The sequence below is a fragment of the Anabrus simplex genome, chromosome 4 (genome assembly GCF_040414725.1).
Source record: "Anabrus simplex isolate iqAnaSimp1 chromosome 4, ASM4041472v1, whole genome shotgun sequence".
Lineage (NCBI taxonomy): Eukaryota > Metazoa > Arthropoda > Insecta > Orthoptera > Tettigoniidae > Anabrus > Anabrus simplex.
In genome coordinates this window covers 279,242,133-279,262,035 of record NC_090268.1, presented here as the reverse complement: position 1 = coordinate 279,262,035, position 19,903 = coordinate 279,242,133, and the positions used below count along the sequence as shown (strand labels likewise).

General features: G+C 42.6%; 1 protein-coding gene across 1 annotated transcript; it reads left to right on the top strand.

Annotated features, from left to right (window-relative positions):
* Nucleotides 1-10,844, top strand: LOC136871874 (turripeptide Ici9.2). The gene is made up of 3 exons (XM_067145530.2): nt 1-64; nt 5,246-5,431; nt 8,645-10,844. The coding sequence occupies exons 1-3, from the start codon at nt 40-42 to the stop codon at nt 8,683-8,685; spliced, it is 252 nt and encodes an 83-aa protein (XP_067001631.2). The 5' UTR covers nt 1-39; the 3' UTR covers nt 8,686-10,844.
* The last annotated feature ends 9,059 nt before the right edge of the window (nt 10,845-19,903 follow it).

The window sequence follows — 19,903 nt, the reverse complement described above, 5'->3', positions numbered from 1 at the left end:
AATTATTCCATAGTTTGACAGTCAGCCCTTTGTAGGAAGATGAGTTCTCGACTTTCTTTCACAGGTGAGTTTCAACAACACTGCATCCTCAAAATTATTTATTCCCTTTTATTCTCCTGTAGGTATCTACGTTCGCTGCTAACAATGAAAATCCTGTAGTCCAGGTACTTTTAAAAGAATATTTGCAGCTTCCAATGTTTACAAATGGGATCCTTAATTCCTTGATTAATTCATAAAAATACCTTCCACCACGACCACCAAACACACCGTTCTTTACTGCAGATAAGTAAATAAATTCGTATCTTACAGTTAATTTTGATCAATCTAATACTTGAGTTAATCCATTTTAATCTCACGGTTAATCTTAATCTTTCAAATACATGAGATCTATATTATTTTTCTCTATCATCCTCACATTTTTATATTTTCAAGCAACCCTTTCATTACAGATTTTAGAATCTTTCAAACTCTGTAGCCAGTTAATTATTTGTATTCGAGGATTAAGTAGCATACTTACTTTCTTTCTTTCTCAATCTGCTTACCCTGCAGGGGAGGTTTTTCCCTCGGACTCTGCGAGGGATCCCAGTTCTACCACCTCAAGGGCAGTGTCCTGGAGCTTCAGACATTGGGTCGTGGGATACAACTGGGGAGGTTGACCAGTACCTCGCCCAGGCGGTCTCACCTGCTATGCTGAACAGGGGCCTTGCGGGAGAACGGGGAGATTGGAAGGGATAGACAAGGAAGAGGGAAGGAAGCGACCGTGGCTTTAAGTTAGGTACCATCCCGGCATTTTCCTGGAGGGGAAGTGGGAAACCACGGAAAACCACTTCCAGGATGGCTGAGGTGGGAATCGAACCCACCTCTACTCGGTTGACCTCCCGAGGCTGAGTGGACCCCGTACCACTTTTCAAATTTCGTGGCAGAACCTGGTATCGAACCCGGGCCTTCGGGGGTGGCAGCTAATCACATTGCTCACTACGCCACAGAGGCGGATTAAGCAGCATACACCCATATAAATGGCGGGACAGGTCATATTCACAGGCCATAGACGATTCCTTCCACTTTTCTATCCAATTTCATTCACCATCATTAAATTCATCTTCATTAGCCCCCCATCAGAAGCTGGCATCAGAAACGGCTGTTTAGGAGGGGTTTAGATATAACTTTATAAGCAACGGGTAGGAGGGAAAGACCTCTGTAGTTTTTGTCACTTTTTTATGCAATGGATGAATCAACGCGCACTTCTAGTCCTGCGGATCCCTTCTGTTTCCCAGATTTCTCTTAGGAGTGCGTGGATTCTTCTGATGAGCTCCTCTCCTTCAAATTTCAACAGCTCTGCGGTAATGTCATCTTCTCCCGGTATGGTCGGACAGAATAGCAGGCTTCAGAGCCTAAGTCCCGCCATATAAAACAAGACAATAAATAAATAAATAAATAAATAAATAAATAAATAAATAAATAAATAAATAAATAAATAAATAAATACTTTCTTATTTTTAAGAGATCGAATGATCTCCGCTGTTTCTTCCAGTGTCGGTGGATGTGAATCTGGGCTCGGCGTGGGCTTTTCAAAGTGCAATTTCTCGTTTCATGGCTCACAATTGAATAGGTACCGGCATTTGAAGTAATTTCCTAAAATCTTGCAGTTATCTTTGCAGTTTGTTTCTAGTGTGCCATCTGATCTACAGATACATATGCTTTGAGGTTCATAACTGGATAGACTCTCACGAAAAGTTTTGCAGAAATTCCTGCAGCTGCTTTTGAGGAAATCTTGTGATATGACTATGAGCTTGTTTCTGTCGTATCCGGGCTTTTTTTCTTGCGAATGATCTCAGCTGTCAGTTTCTGAATCTTAATGAATGCCTGACTGGTATCCGTTTCATTCTCGTAGCCTTTGATTCTATCTTCAATTGCTTTATCATCATCATCATCATCATCATCTGTTTACCCTCCAGGTTCGGTTTTTCCCTCGGACTTTGCGAGGGATCCCACCTCTACCGCCTCAAGGGCAGTGTCCTGGAGCTTCAGACTCTTGGTCGGGGGATACAGCTGGGGAGTATGACCAGTACCTCGCCCAGGCGGCCTCACCTGCTATGCTGAACAGGGGCCTTGTGGAGGGATGGGAAGATTGGAAGGGATAGGCAAGGAAGAGGGAAGGAAGCGGCCGTGGCCTTAAGTTAGGTACCATCCCGGCATTCGCCTGGAGGAGAAGTGGGAAACCACGGAAAACCACTTCCAGGATGGCTGAGGTGGGAATCGAACCCACCTCTACTCAGTTGACCTCCCGAGGCTGAGTGGACCCCGTTCCAGCCCTCGTACCACTTTTCAAATTTCGTGGCAGAGCCGGGAATCGAACCCGGGCCTCCGGGGGTGGCAGCTAATCACGCTAACCACTACACCACAGAGGCGGACAATTGCTTTATCACTGGTTGCAATCCACAATTTGTGTTTCCCTTTCCTCTGGGGCTCTCGTAACGTTTGCACAGATGTTAGATTTGTATATCGCAAGTCAAGCCAATCATTGGGATATTGTTCTTTTATGCCCCGAAGAAATGCGTTTGAGTTCAGTTTAAGGTATTCAGGATCCACTCTTCGTGATCTATAAAATTTGGCCTTGAATCTATTTTATTTCATTTTGACTTGGGTTAGGTAGTGATCAGAATCGAGCACTCACTTACGTACTGTAACACGCATGTTCTGTTTGGAGACTGCTACATAGTCGATCTGGAATTCCCTAGTAAGAAATTTGGTAATTTCCATGTTTTCTTCCTGTGAAGAGGCCTGGTCAAATATTTAGACATGAATCTCAAATTAAAGGATTTACAGCAGTGTCTTAGGTGCTCAACGTTCTTATTTGTCCTTCGATGTGCTGGATGATGTCCTACGATCCATCTATACTTTGTTTCTCCTCCAATCTGTGCATTAACATCACCTAGGAAGATTTTCACATGATTTTTTTTTTTTTTGATGTTACTAATGATTTCCTCATAGAGTTCCAGAATTCTGCAACTTTTTGAAGGTTTCCCTTAGTGTCACTGTTTATAGGTGCATGACCATTAATGAAAGAGTTTTGTTTGTTGCTGGATTTCATAGTGAGCACACAGATTCTTTCAGAGAAAGATGTAAAATTGAACACCGAATTTGCCATTGATTTTCTAATCAAAAAAGGCTGTTCCAAATTGCGGTAGATACTGTCCAATTTTTATGGCTGGGTTACACTTATATCCTAACATTTTCTGAATCAAAATTCTAGGAAGCGTGTTTCCTGCATTGCTGTAATTTGAATGTCAAATTTATTTAGGGTGTCAACTAGTTGTTTGAGTTTCCCAGTTTTCAGAAGTGTGTTTACGTTGACAGTACCTATGATGTTCTTTTTCTTGGGACGAAGAAATTTTGAGAATCTCCGACTCTTCTCAGCATGACGCTCCCGATCCCCTAGAATCCAATGCTTGGGAGAACCCGAACTGTGTGCGGTCGTGGTCTGGGCTTTGATCGACTACGATCCATCATGCCAGGTTCATTAAACTAAGTAGCTGGAGTGATCGCTTTAGATCAGGCCTTTCCAACTCGAGCACTTAGTGCCGGGGCGCACCAGCGCTGCACTCAGCAGCACCGTTCCCCACCTACCCCGCGCAGTGGTCGGTGCATGTGTACGTAATAAGAGACAGTACATTCCTTCTCATTCTCTCTCTGTTTGCGTCATTCTCAGTGGAATCTATTCGATAGAACAGACAGTGGAGCAGTTGGTTTCACCTTCGTTAAAAATGTCGTTTAATCCTTCATGGGTGATTCATATTTTGTTCTCAATACCGAAGGGAAAGCTCAACGTTTAATTTGTCATGTCAAGTGTAAAGTCTTCAACCGTGCGACGACACTACCACAATAAACATGTTTTCACCTATGATGACATTGTTGGCACAGCAAGAATCGAACAAATTGCTAAGTTAAAATCGGAATTGCCAAGTTTTTCAGAGATACGTAATAACTTAGTCATTACGAATTGTTTTACATGCAATTTAGGAGATTTGTTTTCGTTTTTTGTTTTGTATTATTATGAATTGTTCAGAATTAGACTTAGATGTACTGCTAAGAAAATACACCGGTGGATTTGGCGGCGCGGTTAGGGGCGCTCAGCTGTGAGCTTGCATCCGGGAGATAGTGGGTTCGAACCCCTCTGTCGGCAGCGCTGAAAATGGTTTTCCGTGGTTTCCCATTTTCAAACCAAGAAAATGCTGGGGTTGTTCTTTAATTAAGCCCACGGCCGCTTCCTTCCCATTAATAGCTTTTTCCTATCCCATCATCGCCATAAGACCTATTGCAAAAAAGAACCCCCAAGATAATTGTTTTAATTATTTTATCTCCCTATCCCACAGATACTTGAACCCAGTACTTTAGAAGGCGCAGTTCGAGCACGTTATGGGCTATTGTTGCTCTGAAAATTGCCACAAAAAAAACCCACCCCACCAGATGTTTTCAATTCTGATTTTAATAAATGGAGAACTAGTACTTCTCTGTCTGATGCGGACTTAGAGGTTGTACTTAGAATTTCTACTGCCAAATTGATTGTACCCATTATTGGTAAATTAGTTACAGCAAAACGATGTCAGCAATCGTCTTAAACGCTAAATGTACATTAAGGCAAACGCAAAGTATGTACAGAATAAATTGTGTGTTTATGTGTTCACAGAATTGTCATAAATAATATTGTTTTCATAAGCTGCGCGCTGACTTGACGACCTGTGGTTCTGCCTCTGCCACTTTCCCTCCTTCCCCCTCCACCTCAACGGTGCTATAGCACAGCACCGGGGCTGCTGCCGGGGCCGGCCGGGGCCGTGGGAGCACCTCAGTTGGAATCGCTTGCTTTAGATCATCATATGATTACACCTCGATTGTTCACAGCGAGAGGTGCCACTTGATGTATTTCGGCTGTTTAAATTGCGTTTAGTCCGCGAGAGCTACTTTATTTCGCTGAAGTTCATCGGTAAGCCGGTTACTACCCCCCCCCCTCCCCCTTACTCGCCACCTGGGACGCACCACGTGGGAGTATCACCCCCCCCCCTACGACTTCGTAGTGGGTTCATGTATTATTATTATTATTATTATTATTATTATTATTATTATTATTATTATTATTATTATTATTATTATCATGTTTATTATTCAGATTTTGATCTAATAAGAAGCTAAATTGAAAACTACCTTCCGATATTCCTGTACTTAAACAAGTTTTTTGCTTTTTCCACAGTGTTCCTTCTCTGCCTTTTGTGCTGCACTTTGATGAAAGAAGCACGTACCGGATCCTGTCGCAAGAGATGCCAACATATCTGTCCTGCGATCTATGAACCTATCTGTGCGGGAAGCTGTAACCATCCTATCAGGACGTTCAACAATAAGTGCGAGCTCTCGAGATACAACTGCGTCAACAATCTCCGTAAGTACTGGGTACACACTCACTGCGTTATTTTTCGTAGCCGAGCGCTGTGTTTTGGGGCGGCTTGATTTTTCGCTACAGAGACTTCATTCAAGGTTTTTACTTCAGGAAAAGGACTCTTATATTTGAATGTACGCGCCTCCCAAGGACACAACAGTTGACTTCCAATTGTATATTATGTCATCGGTCCAAAACCTGTCCAGCTACTTGGCTGAATGTTCAGCGTAGTTGCCTTCAGTTCAGAGGGCCCCGGGTTCCATTCCCAGCCGGTGGAACTCTAAATGGTTAATTTCCCTGGTTCGGAGACTGGGTATCTGTGCTGTCGCCAACATCCCTGTAACTCAGGGCCTCTCAAACGCCCAAAATCTCACGCGTGCAGAGCGAGGCGCAAGAGCTCCGTGCACTGTGCATCGCTGCTGCTCGGCATGGCTCGGATCAACGCTTCGTCTCTGGGCTACTCGGCTAAGCTCGGCTCAACTCGCCTATACTCGGCTCAAGTCAGCCCGGATTTGGAGCGCTACGGCGCAAGTGGGGCAGAGGGAGACAGGCGGAGCGAGCGAGACAGGCGTGAGGAAAGAGAGAGTAAGCGCTATTGCTCCAAATCGAGGAGTGGGCGGTCTGCACTCTGGTCAACCAAGCCAAGTCGTCTTTTGCACCGTGCACAGTGCATGCACCACGCGCATGCACCCTGAGAGGCCCTGCTGTAACTCATAAACCACACGCAACAATACCTACCACCACAATAACACTCAGTTTCCTATACATGGCTAATGCCGCCCACCCTCGCCGGAGGGCCTGCCTTACAAGGGCTGCACACCAGGCTAGCAATAGCCACACGAAATTCTTCTTCTTCTTATTATTATTATTATTATAGTCCAAAAGGTATAACTCCCTCTGTGGATTAGTGTCTGCCTCCGGATCCCGAGAGGTGGTGGTGGTAATGATTGTTTTAAGAGGAAGTACAACTGGTCAAACATCCTCTATTAACACTAATCAGAGGGGAAAATGTGGAAGGGGTCCGACACTTCGAAAAATGAAGGTATCGGCCAAAGAAAGAGAAGGGCCACAGAGGGCGTGAAAATGAAAGACTCTCTAGGCCTCGTAAACCTAATACCGTCGGGGTCTGAAAAAAAGCAAGAGTTGACAAGAGAGATCGGATAGGATAGATGAAAGTGAGGAACCCGTGGGACCGCCCTTAGTCTCCTCTTACGACAGGCAGGGGATACCACGGGTGTTATTCTACCGCCCCCACCCACAGGGGGACCGTATCCCAAGATAGCGGGTAACAACCCGGCAAAGGTAGTTGGATGTTTGGAGGGAGGAAAAATGTCTATTCGACACTCCATGTCGTACGATGTCGGCATGTAAAAGGTCTCTGGTTACATATTTGGTGTTTACCTGAAAAAAAAACTTCAGCCATAGACGTCCAAGAGAGATTAGGTTTACTCTGCCAACTAGTAGGCCTAGAGTAAAACGGAATGTCGAGATTGAGGGGAAAGCAGCCAGATGGCGTCAAATTAAAATTTTTGCACCACGGTAGCTGAGACCATACGATTATTATTCAAAAAGATGATTGGATCCTCAGAAAACACGACCGATATCTATATGATTGCTGGGAAAGCCTACGAATCCACACCGAATTATGATGAGACATACTATGGAGTATATGGAGTGGAATAGTTTGCTGTGTCTTTCTTTATTGAGCCAGAAAAAGCTATTTCAGTATCACTGAACCTATGAGCAACGCCTTTGGCGAATTCCCGTTGGCACTGGCTGTGTCTTACATGTGGATAGTGGCCATCACTCTTTGGTATACTTATGCACAAATCGTCGGTTTTCAAGTCCACCTTTCCATCACGTATTAAAAATCCTCCATTGGATTCATGTCGGATAAGCGTCGTGGACATCCTATTTGTCCGAAGAGTCCAGAATTCTCTTTAAACCAATTCTGCACAACTTGGATACAATGGCACGATGCACTATCCTTATAGAAGGCCTCCTCTATTTTTTCAGAGGTATATGAAGAGCACGAAGAATTTCGAATGATCACCAAGTAGATGGGCACAGCGCCTTTCGCTCAATGATAGATTTATGTCTATCACTCTCTGAACCTTGGCAAATATTGCCTGTTTGTATGTTTTGTTAATTCTCAGGCAGAGATAACATTATATGCCCAGTGTCATGGTGTTCCAAGCGGCAGTCTAGTAGCTCTACTACTCTAATATCTCATGGAAGCTAAAGAAGTTTGATAATATGAATCTGGTACGTGGCATCGAAGGTTATTTCAGCCAATGTCTGTTTTCTCTTTCTATGGTCAGTTCTAGCCAGATCCCGCTGTTCACGAACACTAAACACGTTTCCGTCCACCGTAGGTGTTAATATTTCCCGGGGCATATTTTCATAACACGCATCTGTTGTGGATCGAGCGATGTTTAATGTGAATAAAATTTCGATAAAGGTATGTCTCATTCCTGTAGTACCCAAAATCACACACCGTTCTGTCAGTATTTAATTCAACAGACTGACCGATGTTCCACTTGACTGACAGGTTACCAGTTCACAAATGATACAGGTCAGGGCTTTTAGGAGCCAATATGTGGAGTTGACACCGCCTGTTCTTCCCTCTGAGTGTAGAATATCTTCCATGTAGTTTGTTTACCTTTGAATGTTGTAATGACTCAATTCCAGTCACGTGAAGTGAAAATAATTCTCTCATGTCGTCTAATATTCATTTATCTAACGTTTTTACAACGTAATAGTAATGGGAAGATTTCAAATATACGTTTAAGGGTTAATTTACTATTCTTTTAAAAAACATGCTGGCGTGAGAGCCATTACTAATCCAAGGTAGTCGCTAAAGAATTACACAGGCTTCTTTATTCACCTACTATAAAATGATTTGTACACATGTAACAAACACATTGTCGTATATTGCTTTAGGGGCACACATTCATACTCTAATCTTACGTCCAGACCAGTTAATTCTTGGACGGATCTTGTCTCTTGCACGTAATACTTAGATCATTACAACTAGTTGTTTAACTTCTTGTAGCAACCATAATCTCTGCCACTACCATTTTGTTGACCTATATTTTCACCTTGGAGTGTATTTTTGATTAATTGGCAAGTATTTACATTGCTCTACACGAATTTATTCATAATTAATATTCTCATAAATTATCACTAATGGATTAATTTTGTTTCTCATTGCAGATCTGAAGGCTCTTCGGAAAGGCCCATGTGGTAAATGTTAATCCAAGGAATCTTAGCGGCATAAATTCATAGAGAAACATTTCTAGTGTAAGTTCTAATTAATGAGCACTTACAAGAAAAAATATTGAATAACGCCTCATGTGGAATCAATATCATGAAAACTACGCAAGAGGATACGTGGTCGAAAGCCTCTTCGTATTGAAGAGCTGATGAATAATAATACGATTCTCCTGTCTCAGCAGCATCTTATGTAGTGCTTTAATACGCGCGCTTGAAGATCACTACTTGTTAGGGTCTACTCTAAATAAGAAGTAACGTATGTCCCTAATCCATGGATAGCGGCCACACTGGCAAAGTGTTTCGTACCCCAACACCGGTTATTCTTGATATGATTTTTGGTAGATATCCTCTCCGAGTCAAAACAAATAATGGAACCGTTCTTCTATATGTCATATCAATTCCTTCTGAAACATAGCTCCAGTTAAATACAGTTATACCCGGTGAATCAGCTGCGCCTATTTTCCTTGAACATAAGCACTCTTTAAGGAATTTTATATCTCTTAGTCATATCTTACGCAACATCTTACAGCCTGATATAGGCTTCCCCGTGCAATGCAAAAAAAATCGTATAAGAAGCAGTAAGTGAGACATATCTTAAAAGCACTGTACTCATATCTTTAGAGCGGAGTCCACTTCTCTAACCAACCCTAAAACTGTCGCTGAAGTGTTATGTAAGTTACCTGATTGCTGTCTTCTGAGAGAAAATGCTGTGTTATACAGAACGTGATAGGTTAGGACGTATTACATACATGTCATTTCACCACTATGTCGTACAGACTCGTCACATCAAAATCGATACAAAAATGCTTTTGTTTTTTTTAAGTATGGCTCAAACTGTGGCACGCAAATGGTATAAGCTAGACGTAATAACTTACGCCATGCAATTACAGTATTACTGTCAGAGTGTTCAATAGAGGTTTAAAGCCGGGCCAAAAGGATGTAACACACAAACAAATTTCTGAAGTGAGAACTTCGGTCATTTAGTAGGAATAGTGTTACAATACACAAAGTTGCACGTTTTAAGTAGATGTGTGAAATTATGTAGGGCAGATAGTGGCTTCACAAAGCAGTGAGGGTTCAAGCCCTCATTCACTCATGCCTGTTTTATTTTAATTTTCCACTCTGATAGGCATCCACGAGGAATGCTTTACTTTTATGAAATCTCAAATAAACAGACATAATAAATATCGCCACGTAACCATTTACTACGGACAAGCGCATTGCGCATAGCATTGCCAGTATTATGCTGGGTCTATTCAACCAAGTAATATGTGCATCCTCCTCTCGATGGGAATTGTTACAACTATCTGGGTTTAATGTCTGCACATTCGAGTCATAGTTCTTGTACAAATCAGCACTAAGTATTAATGTGATGGGTCCGTGAGTATGGTGTTATTCTACAGAGAAGTAAAACACAATGCTTCGGAAGCACGGCACTTTTATCAGGAATGATTTCCTGGACTAAGACAACCAACTCAGGATATGTTTCGAAGGGTTGAAAAGGAATGCGTGAAAAGATATCCACTGGAATGGAAACACCTTTTTGGGGTGCTTCAATGACGTCTGGTGATAACGAAGATGTTATGCATAATTCAGTTGAGAACAAACCTCAAACTGCCCATTCACCGTGGGGTCAAGGAATTTTATGTTGATCCACAGACCCATAGCGTCTCCGGTTCTTTGACCTTATACTCTACAACAGCCATTTGAAGGTCTGCCTGACATGTAAAATATGCTGTAGTAGAGTACGTCGAATGTGAATAATGACCATAATTACTGTTGGTTTTCATCACTGGGGCTCACGTGCAATTGAAATAAATCTATAAAAATATTCTGCCAGCCTCATGAGGTGGGGTGAGCTTGTAGAGAAAGTAGAGGTGTTTAACCATCTTCTTTCAACGAATAGAAAATAGGAACAGATCCGATCCTTTGAAAAATGAATGCATCGGAAAAAGGTATGGAAAGACCATGGTCAAGCAAAAAAATGATACTGTCGCGTTTGGAAGACAACAATAATTGACTAGGGAAGATCGGATATTGAAAATGAACGTAAAGAGCCTGGACGATGTGGTGGTGGTGATTATTGTTTTTAGAGGAAGTACAATGTGTAATCATACTCTATTATCATCAATCAGAGCGAAAAATGACACTCTGACAGTCTGACACTCCGAAAAATGAAGTTATCGGCCAAAGGAAGACAAGGGCCATGAAGTGTGTGGAACAGCTAATACCGTTGGGGTCTGAAAAGAACAAGAATTGACCAAAGAAGGTCGGATGGGATAGATGAAAGTGAAGAGCCTGGCACAAGTAAGTTGAAGCAATGCCAGGACTCAGCTAAGGGTGCCATGGTTGACAGCCCACAGTCCCAAGTTAAGAGGTCCTGGAGCCCTTTTCAGTTGCTTCTTACGACAGTCAGGAGTATCGTGGATGTATCCTACAGTTTCCAAACAGCGGTTCCTGCACCAGGTATGAACCTCCGAACATAAAATATAGTGTTGGCCGTTAACCACCGCGACCTCCGAGAAGTCTTGTTGCAGTAGTTCCAATACCGTAACGTTTAACAGCGTACACAAGTAATTCAAGTCTTGTGCCTACACAAGGATATTTTAACTGATGACAGGGGAAGAGTTTTCACTTTAGATTATAAAATGCGGGTTGCGTAAATCCGAGAAAATAGGGGCGGCTGACTCACCTGGTTTAAACCATTATAATGTAACAACAGCGCACGTTTTCTGAAGTAATTCATACTCAGTATTTTAATGGGACTTATGACCACAATATCTCAGGCAGCAGGTGAAGAATGGAAGTGAACAAATCATTGTAATTGTATATAATTTTATTAATTGTTGTTATTTGTTATTTTGTTGTTTGTTTGTTACGTTATTTATTTTAACTGTTATGAGATAAGATTTGAGATAATCCATTTTTACAGTGATATTGTATTAATGTATTATTGTATTGAAGGACTGTATCTTGTTTTAAAAAGACTGAAATAAATATGATACTAACGTATTCATTATTTTAATCATTTCGGGACCGAATTTTTGTGTGCTGTGTAAATATTACCTTCTATAGGCTTAAAGTTCTATTATCATAATGTTCTAAGGAATGCTATAAAAGAATTGTTTTCTAAGAAAATGGGATGAAAAATTCACATTCCTTATGTGCATAATTATGATCATTCTAACAGAGTGAGATTGGTGTCATATAATGTCTGTTCTGTCATCAGACCAGAGGCTGGTTGGATCCTCAAATAGAACCACAAGGGCTACGCAGTTATAGGAAAACCACAAAATGAGGCATACTAAGCAAGACGAAGAATGGGGTAGTTTTCCATTGCTTTCCTCACTGGGCCAGACAGTGCTATTGAAGAACGACTAACCCTGTGAGCAACACCTTTCATAACACTCAGACGGAATGGTCATGCTTTGAATGTTACTACTCAGCACCACCCATACTCCAGCAGTTTCCCTATTGTTATAGCCACTGATGAGACTGGGACATCGGTTGAAGCTACACTTTGCTTTGGCCTCTGCCAAGAAACAGATGCAAAAGTTCGGCATCAATCAAGAAATGGTAACAGGCAATTCATATTTTAACATTTGATATTACAAGTATATATTGCAGGTACCACGAAGTTTTACAGCACAATCAATAGTACTAACTCCAAACTACATGATTTTATATACATACATACATATATACATTATCATTATGGACTGTTATGCCTTTCAGCACTCAGTCTGCAAGCCTCTGTGAATTTACTAAACGTCGCCACAATCCTCTATTTGCAACTAGTGTTGTAGCCTCATTTAGTTCTATACCACTTTTCTTTAAATCGTTAGAAACTGAGTCTAACCATCGTCGTCTTGGTCTACCTCTACTTTTCTTAACCTCCATAACAGAGTCCATTATTCTCCTAGGTAACCTATCCTCCTTCATTCGCCTCACATGACCCCACCACCGAAGCCGGTTTATGCGTACACTTTCATCCATCGAGTTCAATCCTAAATTAGCCTTTATTCCTCATTCCGAGTACCCTCCTGCCATTGCTACCACCTGTTTGTACCAGCAATCGTTCTTACTACTTGCATGTCTGCTACTTCTAACTTATGAATAAGATATCCTGAGTCCACCCAGATTTCGCTCCCGTAATGAAAACAGACCGATGTAAAGATAGTTTCGTCTGGGAGCTAACTACTTTCTTACAAAACACTGTTGATAGCAACTGCGAGCTAACTGCATTAGCTTTACTACACCTCGATTCAATCTCACTTACTATATTACCATCCTGAGAGAACACACAACCTAAATACTTGAAATTATCGACCTCTTCCAGCATTGCATCACCAATCTGACATTCAATTCTGTTGAATTTCTTACCTACTGACATCAATTTAGACTTCGAAAGACTAATCTTCATACCATACTCATTGCACCTATTTTCAAGTTCCAAGATATTACACTGCAGGCTTTCGGCACAATCTGCCATTAAGACTAAGTCGTCAGCATAGGCCAGACTGCTTACTACATTTCCACCTAACTGAATCCCTCTCTGCCATTTTATACCTTTCAGCAGATGATCCACGTAAACTAGGAACAGCAAAGGTGAAATATTACAGCCTTGTCTAATCCCTGTAAGTACCCTGAACCAAGAACTCATTCTACCATCAATTCTCACTGAATCCCAATTGTCAACATAAATGCCTTTGATTGATTTTAATAACCTACCTTTAATTCCATAGTCCCCCAGTATGGCGAACATCTTTTTCCTCGGTACCCTGTCATATGCTTTCTCTAGATATACGAAACATAAACACAACTGCCTATTCCTCTCGTAGCATTTTTCAATTACCTGGCGCATACTGAAAATCTGATCCTGCCAGCTCCTTTGTGGTCTGAAACCACATTCGTTTTCATCCAACTTCCTCTCAACCACTGATCGCACCCTCCCTTCCAAGATGCCAGTGAATACTTTGCCTGGTATACTAATCAATGAGATACCTCGATAGTTGTTGCAATCCTTCCTGTTCCCTTGCTTATAGATAGGTGCAATTACTGCTTTTGTCCAATCTGAAGGTACCTTACCAACACTCCATGCTAATCTTACTACTCTATGAAGCCATTTCATCCCTGCCTTCCCACTATACTTCACCATTTCCGGTCTAATTTCATCTATTCCTGCTGCTTTATAAAAATGGAGTTTGTTTACCATCCTTTCCACTTCCTCAAGCGTAATTTCACCAACATCATTTTCCTCCTCCCCATGAGCTTGGCTGTTCGCAACACCACCAGGATGATTTCCTTTTACATTGAGAAGATGTTCAAAATATTCCCTCCACCTCTCCAGTGATTCCCTGGGATCTATTATTTCACCTGAATTACTCAAAACACTGTTCATTTCCTTTTTCCCTCCCTTCTTTTCTTTATTACTGTCCAGAAAGGTTTCCCTGCTGCCAGGTTATTACCAAAATCTTTCCACGACTTCTTTCTGGATTTACCAACTATTTGTTTCGCTCTGTTTCTTTCATCTACGTACAAATCCCTTTCTACCTCGGCCCTTGTTTGGAGCCATTTCTGATAAGCCTTCTTTTTACGTTTACAAGCTCCTCTCACTCTATTATTCTACCAAGATGTTCGTCTTTTCCCATCTTTACACACAGTTGCGGATTTTATATGTTATAAAATAAACAACATTTGTATCCTCACCCGGATGACCTGAGCGATGATCAGTTATGTATTCCTCAACGTGTTTGCATTACACAGTTCAGATGGCTACCAGTGCCACAATTTGATCTGACCTGATGTGTAACACATCTTGAGGTCTCTAAGTGACTTCTGCAGGCAAATACAAGTTTCACAGTCGATGTACAAAACTGTGCTCGGTGTGTCTGGAGAGCTGATATAAGGTTCACATACTACAGTTCTACGCCAAACCCAGACGGGCATTGATGTGATCATCGTAAACTGGAAATTTCATATGCATTGATGATTAATTTAGCACAACACAGCTTCGATCAATCTACTTCATTCTATAGCCGTCTTTAATGTTTCTGTCCTCATTTCTTTGCATTCTTGTATTTTAGCCGTTTTTTCTAAAATAAAAATAAAAATAAAATAAAATAAAATTTAGTCCTGTTCAGTGTCTCCTGAGTTTCCCATTGATTCTTACTTGTTCTGTCCTTTTTTCCTCATTTTATTTCAACACTCTTACTGATCTCATTCTTCAGGACTGTACACTTTTCAACTGTTATGTTCCTTTCAGCCTCTTAATTTAGCCCTTGTGCAACATATTCCTTGAACCAAGCCCTCCCTCTTTGCTTTTTTTTTTCAACTTGTCTATACCCCATCTGCGTGCTTCCTTTCCTTTCTTCAATTCCTTCTACTTTCGATGGCATATCTCCACCCCCCCCCCCCCCCACAAGTTTTCGTCCAGGTCTGCTCCTGGGAAGGATTTGGAATCCATCACCTGGTTTCTAAATCTCTGCCTAATCATAATGAAATAAATTTGATATCTTCCACCTGCTCTTCTTGCCAACGTGCTTCACTACATTTGACTTCAACCTATCGATTTCCCTTTTCATATTCCCTAATCTACCACAACGATTCAAACTTCTAAAATTCCACGCTCCGACTCTCAGAATGTCAGTATCCATCTTTCTGAGAATGCCCCCTCTGGAGTAGCTTCCCACTCGGAGATCCGAGTAGGGGATTATTTTATGCCCGAAATATCTTAACCGGAAGGGAGCCATCATCAGTGCGTCATTTATACAGAGTGTGTGGTGGCGGTGGTGGTGATTGTTATTTTAAGCGGAAGTAAAACCGAGCAGCGATCCTGTATTAACACTAATTAGAGGGGGAAGATGGAAGGGGACCATCTTCCAAAAATGAAGATGTTTACACAAGAAAGGGCAGGCCACGAAGGACCTTGCAAACCTAATAGGTCGGGAATGGAAGAGTACAAGAGTTGACCAAGAGAGGTCAGATAGGAAAGATGAAAGCAAGAAGCGTCACAAAAGTAAGTGGTAACAATGCCGACTAGCTAGAGGAACCGTGATCTCCTAACGAAAATCCCAATTTGAGAATTCCTGGTCCCCCTTTTAGTATCTATTTACAACAGGAAGGGGATACCATGGGTGCATTCTACATCTCGCTCTCGATACAGGTTTTCACGTTTTTGATATTATTTTATATTACACTGACTGACTGACAGAGAAAATGCAACACCAAGAAGGAGTGGTTCGAAAGGGATGAAAGTTGGGGAAAAAACAGAGACGGCACGGACGAATAATTGATGTTTATTTCAAACCGATATGCAGGTTACACAATGCGCACGGCATCGACTCAGTAGAATGTAGGACCACCGCGAGCGGCGATGCACGCAGAAACACGTCGAGGTACAGAGTCAATAAGAGTGCGGATGGTGTCCTGAGGGATGGTTCTCCATTCTCTGTCAACCATTTGCCACAGTTGGTCGTCCGTACGAGGCTGGGGCAGAGTTTGCAAACGGCGTCCAATGAGATCCCACACGTGTTCGATTGGTGAGAGATCCGGAGAGTACGCTGGCCACGGAATCATCTGTACACCTCGTAGAGCCTGTTGGGAGATGCGAGCAGTGTGTGGGCGGGCATTATCCTGCTGAAACAGAGCATTGGGCAGCCCCTGAAGGTACGGGAGTGCCACCGGCCGCAGCACATGCTGCACGTAGCGGTGGGCATTTAACTTGCCTTGAATACGCACTAGAGGTGACGTGGAATCATACGCAATAGCGCCCCAAACCATGATGCCGCGTTGTCTAGCGGTAGGGCGCTCTACAGTTACTGCCGGATTTGACCTTTCTCCACGCCGACGCCACACTCGTCTGCGGTAACTATCACTGACAGAACAGAAGCGTAACTCATCGGAGAACACGACGTTCCGCCATTCCCTCATCAAGTCGCTCTAGCCCGGCACCATGCCAGGCGTGCACGTCTATGCTGTGGAGTCAATGGTAGTCTTCTGAGCGGACGCCGGGAGTGCAGGCCTCCTTCAGCCAATTGACGGGAAATTGTTCTGGTCGATATTGGAACAGCCAGGGTGTCTTGCACATGCTGAAGAATGGCGGTTGACGTGGCGTGCGGCGTGCGGGGCTGCCACCGCTTGGCGGCGGATGCGCCGATCCTCGCGTGCTGACGTCACTCGGGCTGCGCCTGGACCCCTCGCACGTGCCACATGTCCCTGCGCCAACCATCTTCGCCACAGGCGCTGCACCGTGGACACATCCCTATGGGTATCGGCTGCGATTTGACGAAGCGACCAACCTGCCCTTCTCAGCCCGATCACCATACCCCTCGTAAAGTCGTCTGTCTGCTGGAAATGCCTCCGTTGATGGCGGCCTGGCATTCTTAGCTATACACGTGTTCTGTGGCACACGACAACACGTTCTACAATGACTGTCGGCTGAGAAATCACGGTACGAAGTGGGCCATTCGCCAACGCCGTGTCCCATTTATCGTTCGCTACGTGCGCAGCACAGCGGCGCATTTCACATCATGAGCATACCTCAGTGACGTCAGTCTACCCTGCAATTGGCATAAAGTTCTGACCACTCCTTCTTGGTGTTGCATTTGCTCTGTCAGTCAGTGTATACTGATTTTTTTAATTATCTTTTTTCATCTGTCGAATCCATACAGGCAACCTCAAAAATAAATGGATGTCACAGCTGCTGTCCGGTAGAGAGCTTGGGGTAGTGATTTTACAAAAGAAAATGAAACTGAAAAAAAAATATCCGCTGCTAACTTCAATCCATGGAAGGTGGATGGGGCGATTCCACACTTCCAACAATGAAGTAATTGGTAAATGGGAATGGAAGAACCATGCAGGGTGTGGAAAAGAGATCCCTAAAGGCATCCGAACTACTAACAACATCCCCGGAGTCTCGATACCTACATATGTATTTTATATTTATGTTCACCGCTTAGGTATTTTCAGAGTACATGTGGGATATTTTTACATAGTGTTGGCGTAAGCTGGATGCAAGCTTTCTAACGCACGTCATGTTAGAGAAAGACAATTTATTAGACTTAAGAGTAACTTAACAGGATTCTGAAAGAGGTTAGACGAAAGGGAATTGTGTGTGTATATTAATCTATCGTTATTTCTCTGACGATTAGGTTGTAGTATGAAGGTTTCTGGTACACGCATGCACAGAAATGGTGTCCCGACATACAAAAACACTGTCCCACTCCATTACTGAAAAGGAGGGAAGGGAGTGAAAGGGTAGTGTTGAAGGCCACTCCACTAAGGAAAAGAAGGGGAAGACAGTGGACGCGCAATGCTGGAGGCGCAGCGTGTGTATTGCTATACATCAGAGGTGCTCACGCTGCGTATTACCTTCCGCGGGCACACAGCACTGTCAGCGGGCGGGCAGGCAGGCGGTGAGCGTACCCATGCTATTCAGCTACAGTGTCGCTGTAGTTACGTCAAAGGCCGTGAAGGTTTCGCGAAGTTCTCCCGGTCACTCTCGATCACTGCGAAGATACCCGAGTTTGAAATGGAGGCAAAAATAATGAAGGAAAGGGGGCAGAAATCCACGTCATTTTCAATTTACGTTGTAAGAAATAAGTTATTTTTGTTCATTGTAGTTCATGTATTTTGACCGGATATAAAAATAGTTAGGCAAACGACTTCAAATATTTTTGTATTGTACGTAATGAATTACAATTTTAGGATAAACTGTGACTTTGTGGTTGTTTGGGTTTAAATTATCTGATTAACTGACCAACAATCCAATCATGCTTACCATGAATAACATCAGTCAGGTTATTTATTTGAAGGCAAGCTTGCACCCGGGAGATAGTGGGTTCGAATCCCACTGTCGGCAGCCCTGAAGATGGTTTTTCGTGGCTTACCATTTTCACACCAGGCAAATGATGGGGCTGCACCTTAATTAAGGCCACGGCCGCTTCCTTCCAACTCCTAGGCCTTTCCTAACCCATCGTTGCCGTAAGACCTATCTGTGTCGGTGCGACGTAAAGCTAATAGCATATATATATAATTGAAGGCATTCTCTATATCTATATGGTAGATGCATTTACATTGTTGTTGTTGTTGTACTTTAATCTTGGATAGTACATATCTACATCCTCACTGATAATGAAACTTCCTCGCCATTTAAAGACCAGCTATTATCATCGGACGCCTGATAAGTTTTAAATACAATCTTCAGAATTTCAGCGAAAAGGGAAAGTCACTACTACACTATACATAATCAAGCAGTAAAGTTGTTGAATTATGTAAATATATTACGTTTTGCTGAATGAATGACAGAAGTATTACTTTTCTAACGGAAATACTGTCATTCCCATCCAAGGAATTGTAAATCGTAGCTTGTACGCTTAAACACTATATCTTTGTAAGTTGTAACACAAAAATTATAACGTGTCAGTTTTCATTGGAAAATAAAACTGAGTGTGTATATAGTGCGCAGTATAAATCGAACCGGAATATGTTGAAAAGGTCGGTTTTCTTGCGATTCTAGTATTTTTTGTTTTGCTTTTGACACTGTTCCCCAGTCAACATTTCGCTGATTAATGGAGGAGAGCTTCGTAGTCATAATCGAACAACACTTGTTCACTTCCCTGCCAAGTGTGTTTGCTCTCTCGCCTCACTATGACGTATGCTTGCTACGTAAGCTGCCCTCATTTACGGCAGACCAGCTCGGCCGCACTGGGCTAGCCTCAACTGGCGCCCAGCTGAGCACCTCTGCTATACATCCACCACTGTGCCCATTTCAATAACAACACTCTTGTAGCGATCTGTCTATATGGAGCGGTACATAGCGAGGAGGTGGAAGGACGCCATGCGTTTTATTATAGGGACGCCATTTCTGGGCATGCATGTACAAGTTATAACGGGATGGAAGCAGTAAGCACTAGCGTGGCAAGCGAATCAACATAAAGCACTACACAGGCATTTCTTAGAGATTACGTTCCTCAATTCGCAAGCAGAGCAAAATATTTTTGTTGAACAAAGGAGGTTCAATAACAGAGCGGTTAGTGAGCAACCTCTCACGAAAAAGCGAAAGCACTGCTATGCTCACCAAGTTCCCATTGTCTTCACGCTTAGAAGATTTTTAATGAAGATGGGGGTGGAAACGAGATTATTTAATCTTCTGCACGTTATTTAAACGAAGAAGATAGGGTGTTTCGACATTTCAAG

What these genes read in the sequence shown, in the direction of transcription:
- LOC136871874 (XM_067145530.2), top strand. Translation starts at nt 40, where the DNA reads ATGAGTTCTCGACTTTCTTTCACAG. An exon ending in TTCTCGACTTTCTTTCACAG is followed by an intron (nt 65 to 5,245) that starts GTGAGTTTCAAC and finishes CTTTTTCCACAG; the next exon opens with TGTTCCTTCTCTGCCTTTTG. An exon ending in CAACTGCGTCAACAATCTCC is followed by an intron (nt 5,432 to 8,644) that starts GTAAGTACTGGG and finishes TTCTCATTGCAG; the next exon opens with ATCTGAAGGCTCTTCGGAAA.